The sequence below is a fragment of the Hordeum vulgare genome, chromosome 1H (genome assembly GCF_904849725.1).
Source record: "Hordeum vulgare subsp. vulgare chromosome 1H, MorexV3_pseudomolecules_assembly, whole genome shotgun sequence".
Classification (NCBI taxonomy): Eukaryota; Viridiplantae; Streptophyta; class Magnoliopsida; order Poales; family Poaceae; genus Hordeum; species Hordeum vulgare.
This window is the reverse complement of record NC_058518.1, coordinates 156,554,493-156,561,857: the sequence shown is the minus strand read 5'-3', so window position 1 is coordinate 156,561,857 and position 7,365 is coordinate 156,554,493. Positions and strand designations below refer to the sequence as shown.

Below are 7,365 nucleotides of genomic sequence, written 5' to 3'. Positions count from 1 at the left end.
GCTGCCAACATCAGATGCATACCGATCCAGATGCACCTCGGCCCTGCAAAATCATGTCGATTAACCCTGTCATGATTGAGACCCATTAATTCGATTTGCAGGATATCGCTACAGTGCACTGTATCCTACCGAGACAGCTAACCGTCAGACCCCATTGTGTTGTGGTGTCATCGCACTCATACATTAACATTGCTGATACACGCACCAAGGTTGTATCGCCTCTGCTCTGACCTCTCCCCCATGCCTATATAAAGAGAGGCCACACCCGTCGTCTCCCTTCCATGTCAACCTAACTGTCTTCTCATCTCATCTCAAGCTCAATCCATTAATTCCTCATCTGTTTCTTGGATACAAACTGACTGACACCGCGTAGTTCATCAGTAGACGCTCTCTGTGCTGCCTCTGCTCTGTAACCATGGTGGTTCTTGCCAAGGGCGAGCTGGAGCAGATCGCGCTCCCGGCCGTGCACAAGACAGCACCGCCACTGGCCGACTTGCCGGAGGTCGACCTTTCCGTGGCAAGAAGCGGCTCTGAGGGACGGGCGGCCGCCGCACGCGCGGTGGCGGCGGCGTGCGAGGAGCATGGGTTCTTCAAGGTGACGGGCCACGGCGTGCCAGCAGAGCTCCTGGCGCGCGTCGAGAACGCCGCTGCCGCGTTCTTCGCGCTCTCGCAGCGGGACAAGGAGGCGGCGATGTCGGCCGCGACGCCGGGCAGTCCGTTCGGCTACGCGAGCAAGCGGATAGGCAACAACGGCGACCTCGGGTGGGTCGAGTATCTCCTGCTCGGTGTCACCGCCGCGGGCGCCGAGGCCGGCGCGCCATTGTCCGTGCCCGAAGAGGTGGTGCCGTCAGCGTCGCTCTGCTCTTTCCGGTGAGTGCACCATCCGACGCTGTGAATTTGATGATAATGACTCCAGCTTGCAGCGTGCACGTACCACTGAGATCTTTTTTAGTATCTACGACACAATTAGTGATTAACCACGTAGTACTATAATGTATTCCCTCACCCGCAAGAAAAACTATAATGTACTCCCTCTGTTTCTAAATGAAGTATAAATCTTTTTAGAAAATTTACTACGGGCTACGTACTAAGCAAAACAAATGAATTTATATTTTAAAATATATCTATATACATTCCTATATAGAGTGTGTTTAAGATAAGTTGGAAGTTTTCGCATCTTTTATTACAAATCCGTCATGCCGAGTGAAGCTTCTACTAGCATAATCGTAAAGGCTTGGCAGAAAAGGCAGGTGGCGCATTTCCCCTGGTTTTTCTTGCTAAAAGAAAGAGAGAGAAAAGGAGAAGAGCACTATCATGGATTGGTCCCCTTTTGCCTTAATGCAGGCTCAATAAAACATGTGTCTGGCCAAACAAAGACTACAGGTCATTACGCCAAGATTGTCTGACCAAACAAAGACTACATGTCATTCTGCAAGCTGGAATGTAGGCACTACCCATCTCTCGCCACCTTTTGCCTTTTCGTCCCATGGACCTCCCACTAATAAGATTAAATCTACTTGAACACATGAACACAAGACGGCTGGCTAGTCAACATACTCCCTCCGTTTTTAAATATAGATCTTTTTAGAGATTTTATTATAGACTCTGAAGTAAAATGAATGAATATACACTCTAAAGTATGTCTATATACCTACGTATATAATTCCCTAGTAAAACTTCTAAAAAGACTTATATTTAAAAATAAAAAGAGTAGATGTGTCGCAAATAGCACGTGTGATTCCTGCATGAAAGAGCAACGGTAGAGAATCTACATTTCTAGCTTTGCCAACTGTAATAATACTTACTAGTTTTTTTAACAAAGGTAAAAGATTTGATTTATCCATTTATTAAGAAAAAAAGTTGTTCATTTAATTAATAAAAAATTGAATAAAAACCAATACAACAAAGACCGAGTCCACTCGCATATATCGAACCACATAACACATAAGGCCAAGCTCATACTCGTTGACAACATGCCGAACGACACAATAAGCTTTCACCCCATATACACAGACCGATGAAAATCCCGTTCTGCTAAACAACCCGCCCATCCATCGCCGCTGGAAGAAAAATCTGTGACTACCGCTTCACTGAGCAAGCCAACCATCCATTGCCGCTGAAAAAAAGAATATGTGACTACTATGAAGGAAGCAGCCACTATACTCTTAGACAGAAATGGAAGTCATACGCTCCACATAATGTGTGCCAATTGCATCACCTGACATCCAACGGCCAATGCAGTAGTATCACGGTGTCATTATCGGTTACGAACATACGTGACACCTTTGGCTAAGCAACTCATCAGTCGCTGCATCTATAACCGAATGCCTCAAACGATATTTCATACGTCCGTGGAAGTGACGAAAAAGAAGAAAAAAAATGACCCAAGTGAACCATTCATATCATCTGTATGTTCGGGTTGTTCACGAACCCTTACATTCATCTGAAAATACGGAGGGTATAAGGGTTCGCGTACGCGTCCGGATGCATCCGGTCAGTCCGTCACGTAGGACGCGACTTTACCCTAAATCACCTTTTCTTTTTATTTATTTATTTTTTCTTCATCAATCACGTGCAAGTGACCAGACATATGAGGAAGAAAATAAGAAGCATGGTTGCACGAACGGACAAATAGGGGACACGTCTGGTCATTGATTGGACGTGTCTACAGGTGTTTAGGGGTCATATTAGCTATGTCCGGCTGTAGATGCTCTTACTCGCTGTTCTTATCCATTTTCTCTTTTTTTTTTCTCAAACGTTTTATTTTATGGAAAGGTGCTGAAAAAGTTGAAATTATATAAAACTTTCAGCTGGCTTGCCGGCCGGCCACTGTTGGAAGCTTTGTTTTCGCGCTGTTCCATGGATGGAGTCTTTCTTTTCTCTCTTTTCCACCCGTCTTGCGCGCACGTGTGAAGCCCCCGGTTTCGATCGTGGCCTACTTCGAGCTGGCCTTGAATGATGACACCTTTCCCGCCATATTCATCGACCGCCTCCGAATCCTTTTTCCCGTGCCCACCATCTTCAACTTCGACATGGCATGGCAGGGAAACGTCGAGAAGAAGTGCCAGGGGCATCTGTTATAATGTTGGGGGTAGGCTAGGCGTTAACGTATGCAAAACGTTTATATTTCAGAAAAAAAGTAGAGGTCCATCTTACACAAAACGTGTTATATATTTAGCTTATAAGTAAGAAAGATTAATTAAAGCATGTCTCTGGAACAGGCAAATTAAGGTCAAATCATGTTACACTGAATAAGTCACACGAGTTGATTTTTCTTCTTCTTGTGTTTGCAGGGACCTTCTGAACGAGTACACGGTGGCCGTGAGGAGGATGACCTGCCAGTTGCTGGAGCTGATGGCGGAGGGCCTGGGCATGGAAGACAGGGACGCGTTCACGAGGCTGGTCCTGCACAAGGAGAGCGACTCGATGCTGCGAGTGAACCACTACCCGCCGCGCCCCGAGCTGAAGCAGCACCACGGTGGCAGGGTCACCGGGTTCGGCGAGCACACCGACCCCCAGATCATCTCCGTGCTCCGCTCCAACGCCACCTCCGGCCTAGAGATCGCCCTGCGCGACGGCGACTGGGTCTCCGTGCCGCCGGACCAGACCTCCTTCTTCGTCAATGTTGGCGACGCCTTGCAGGTACTACACGATAATGCTCACTCGCTCTCTGTGTTTTAGAGTAACATAGAAATTGGTTAGCACGATGTTCAGCTGTCCATTGGGATGGGATGGGATGGGATGGGGCCATGCTACTGTGGTGGATCGTGTGGGTGTCAAAGTGTCATTTCTCCATTTCCACATGGAAATCCCGGCCTTAGAGGGAACCATGCTCTCCATGCCTAGTCAGTTTTGTCGAATAGGGAATCTGAAAGCCATTATTCAATACTAATCCATTTATTTCATAATGTAATGCGTCCGCGTTTTTTAATATTTAAATTTAATCATAAATTTAACCGATGTGGGCGACTGCAACGAGAGCAAAAAGTATATCATTGTATTCATATTCAAAAAAGTTTTTAATGATATAATTTTTATTTCCGTCACAATTACTCACGTTGGTTAAATTTATGATCCTATTAAGATTTCAAAAAACGCAATGCATTATGTTATGAAATGAAGGGAGCATATCATGTAAAAGCATACATCTACTAACCTACACGATTAATTCAGTACATATAGTAGTACAATGATGGTGGCCGCACGGAGAATTGACACCGGTAATTGTATGGACAAACTGCTAGCTTGCCTATGAAATACCAGGACACCACATAGTACACTGATGATGACGATGATGATGGCGGTACAGAGAGTTGACACTGCTAATATTTCAAGCCATTTCCCTAGAAAGGGTATAGCTAACTGAATTAGCAGCATTTTCGATCAGACCGGGCTATTTGACCATTACTTGTTCAAAATGCTTAAATTGTGTGGTCATATGCATGTTACTCCCTTCGTTTCATAATATAGTCTAAGAAATGCTTTTATAGTATGAAACAATAAAATATTGATGAAAATGTTGACAGAAAGAAAAAACACTAAAAAATAGTAATAATCAATGATAGGCCAAATATGACATGACGGACTGCACACACCTTTATACCCATCCCACACAAAGACTGAATTTGTGGGGTACCACACAATATATAAGAATAGCTATTTTCACTCTCCTGTACAAGTACTATCTAGGCTGTGCGTTTAGAAATATAGGCGGAAAGTGGGGGGTCCAGTTGAAGATGCTCTAAAAAAACTCTAGCACACTCATCAGGTCGGTGGTCGCCATCCACCATATGCTCGAGATGGATATGAAAGTCGCGTGACAGCATGAAAGCTCATAGTCGCCATATTCAACCTTCATAATTTAAACACTTCAACTTGCTCCAAATTTAAACATTTACTAAGTCAAGTAGACATGTAAAAAACACTTCAACCTCCATAATTTAACCTCATACTTTTTGACGAGTTCCATAAACAAAAGTATTTCAACAAAGACATGTAAAAATCACTTGTTCTCATTGTGTGTATGGTCCTGTCTTCTGAGTTTCCTGAAACGAATGATCAAATCTTGTTGCTCCAACCAAAAATCATTGTGAGTGGATTCATATGGTTTGAATCCAACTTGATGAACCATATATGCTGCTCTCTGCTCCCGCTCAATTCTTCATCAATTGGATCCTATGCGCCTCTAACTCCTGCTGAATTTAAGCCTACGCGCCTTCATCTCTTATTGGTGTTGTTGCTCTGTCGCATTTCATCCCATTTCTCTCTCTTCTCTTGGTATTCCTTTTCTTGGCTTAATCGTGTATTGTCCTCATCAAATCATCGATCCTTTTTTGTCGCCTCCATCTCTCTCTTACTTTTCATCGAGCAAACCCGTGACGGACGCTGCAGTGGTACTTCTAGGCACCTTTGCCCTTTCCTCTTGATCAACATCATATGCGCAATCATCCATCTTTGAAAAGTAATTGGTGCGCTTTCCATCTTTTGGATTGTCATCCTCATTCCTAGTCTTGCATTTCTCGTGATTTTCTAACAAATCCCAACAATGTTGGAGGCCAAACGGTTGGCCCATCGATATGGGCATTTGTTTTTACCTTTCTTGGGATATCTTATCCTCAAACAAACAAATGCACAAATTGACGAGAATGCTCAAAGTAGTGCAAACAACAACATTGCTTACATAATGATCAATGGTGACACTGCTATGAGGAGCGTGCTTCACTTGCTCCTTATAACCTGCCCAACGGTTGCATGTCCCTTGAATCGTACCACGCCGATTTGTGAGAGATTTGAGGCTACGACTCGTTCTCCGCCTAGGATAATTTTTAAAACGTTCTTCGGTGTGCTTCCCATACTTTGCTACATAATGATCTTTCCTGAAAATCGCATCCAGAGAAAGATATCTTGACGTACCACGACAAGCGCAACATCCTCATTGACCTTAAAGTTGCTTCTTCTACGAATTGTCCTCTTCTTTGACGAGATGACAACCTTGAATTGATCAAATTTCATATCTTTGCCAGGATGATGGTCAAAAAGCTACAACACTTTGACATTGAAATCGACATCCCTTGTCTCGGACTGGACCATCATTATATTGACAAATGATACATCTTTGAGGGTTGATCCCTCCAAATTTACAAAATCATTGTTGAATCGTAAACATTGACTATTTACCATGAAATTCTATGGTCACGTGGCATTCAATTAAATAAAAACCGAATACCAAGGTATGTAATACTTTTTATACCTCTCCGACGTATCTTGTTTAACATATGACTCAGAAGGCACCCTAGTTTAATCCAGGATGAAGCGAAATGAAGGTCAACTACGCCTACATGCAACTAGTTCCCCCGCTTTCTTCCGCCCCTTCAACCAAAATCGACATAATGTCACAATGACGATCCGGTAGATATAGTTACTTTGTTAGAGTTGCATTAGGGCATACAAACTTTGATTGGGGGAAAAGATCACAGTTGCCAAGCCTTTTATTTCGTTCTCATTTGTAAATTTCTTCTATTCCATATGCCTTGTTTGTTCGATGATATCGTTTAGTTTGATGATGATACGAGTAACTGCATGCGTAGGTACTCACGAACGGGAGGTTCCGGAGCGTGAGACATCGAGTGATGGTGAACAACATCCAACCGCGGGTGTCGGTGATCTTCTTCGGCGGCCCGCCGCCGCGGGAGACGCTCGCGCCGCTACCACAACTCGTCGGGGAAGGCGGGCGCAGCCGCTACAAGGAATTCACATGGTGTGAGTACAAAGCCTCGGCGTATGGAACCAAGCTGGCGGCGAACAGGCTCTGCCACTTCGAGACCACCAACTAGCAATCTAGCTAGCATGCAATTGCTTTGGCCTTTTTGTTTTTGTGAGGTGTGTGAAACTTTATGTGCACGACGGCAGGGTATTTTTTGCTAGTGTGTTCCTAGTGGTCGGTACATATGCCCAGTAAGGTTTTTGTGTTGATATATGCTGCAAAGCATTCTGTAGGTCTGTTTAAGTTGGAGGCATCAAGTGCGCCACGATGGCTTTCCCTCAAAAAACAAATTTGGAGGCATCAAGTTGGAGTATAATGAACTGTTCTGGATGTATGTGTTTGGTTGGTTGAATATACCAAAGGTGGAACGTGTCGTGGTTATTTTCTTGAAAATATTTATATTACGAAGATGTGATATGCAACCGAAAATATAAATGAATGTACAGACAAAAATTATATAGGTTCATGCCCTTTACGATGAAGATAATTATTAAGACACAACATGTGTACAATCTTATATAGGCTATAGTCCAAAGTCGTGTAAGGCCCACACCATGTAACCATCGACTTCCCCTTCCTCTCAATACATAATCACTGTTTAG

The 7,365-nt window shown here is 43.8% G+C and overlaps 1 protein-coding gene across 1 annotated transcript; it reads left to right on the top strand.

Annotated features, from left to right (window-relative positions):
* Positions 1 to 214: 214 nt before the first annotated feature.
* Positions 215 to 7,076, top strand: LOC123408334 (gibberellin 2-beta-dioxygenase 3-like). The gene is made up of 3 exons (XM_045101460.1): positions 215 to 870; positions 3,294 to 3,642; positions 6,588 to 7,076. Exons 1-3 carry the CDS (start codon positions 416 to 418, stop codon positions 6,831 to 6,833), a joined length of 1,050 nt encoding a protein of 349 aa, XP_044957395.1. The 5' UTR covers positions 215 to 415; the 3' UTR covers positions 6,834 to 7,076.
* The last annotated feature ends 289 nt before the right edge of the window (positions 7,077 to 7,365 follow it).

Coding starts and splice junctions, on each gene's coding strand:
- LOC123408334 (XM_045101460.1), top strand. CDS start 416: ATGGTGGTTCTTGCCAAGGGCGAGCTGGAGCAGATCGCGCTCCCGGCC. Junction 871..3,293: donor GCGTCGCTCTGCTCTTTCCG/GTGAGTGCACCA, acceptor TTGTGTTTGCAG/GGACCTTCTGAACGAGTACA. Junction 3,643..6,587: donor ATGTTGGCGACGCCTTGCAG/GTACTACACGAT, acceptor CTGCATGCGTAG/GTACTCACGAACGGGAGGTT.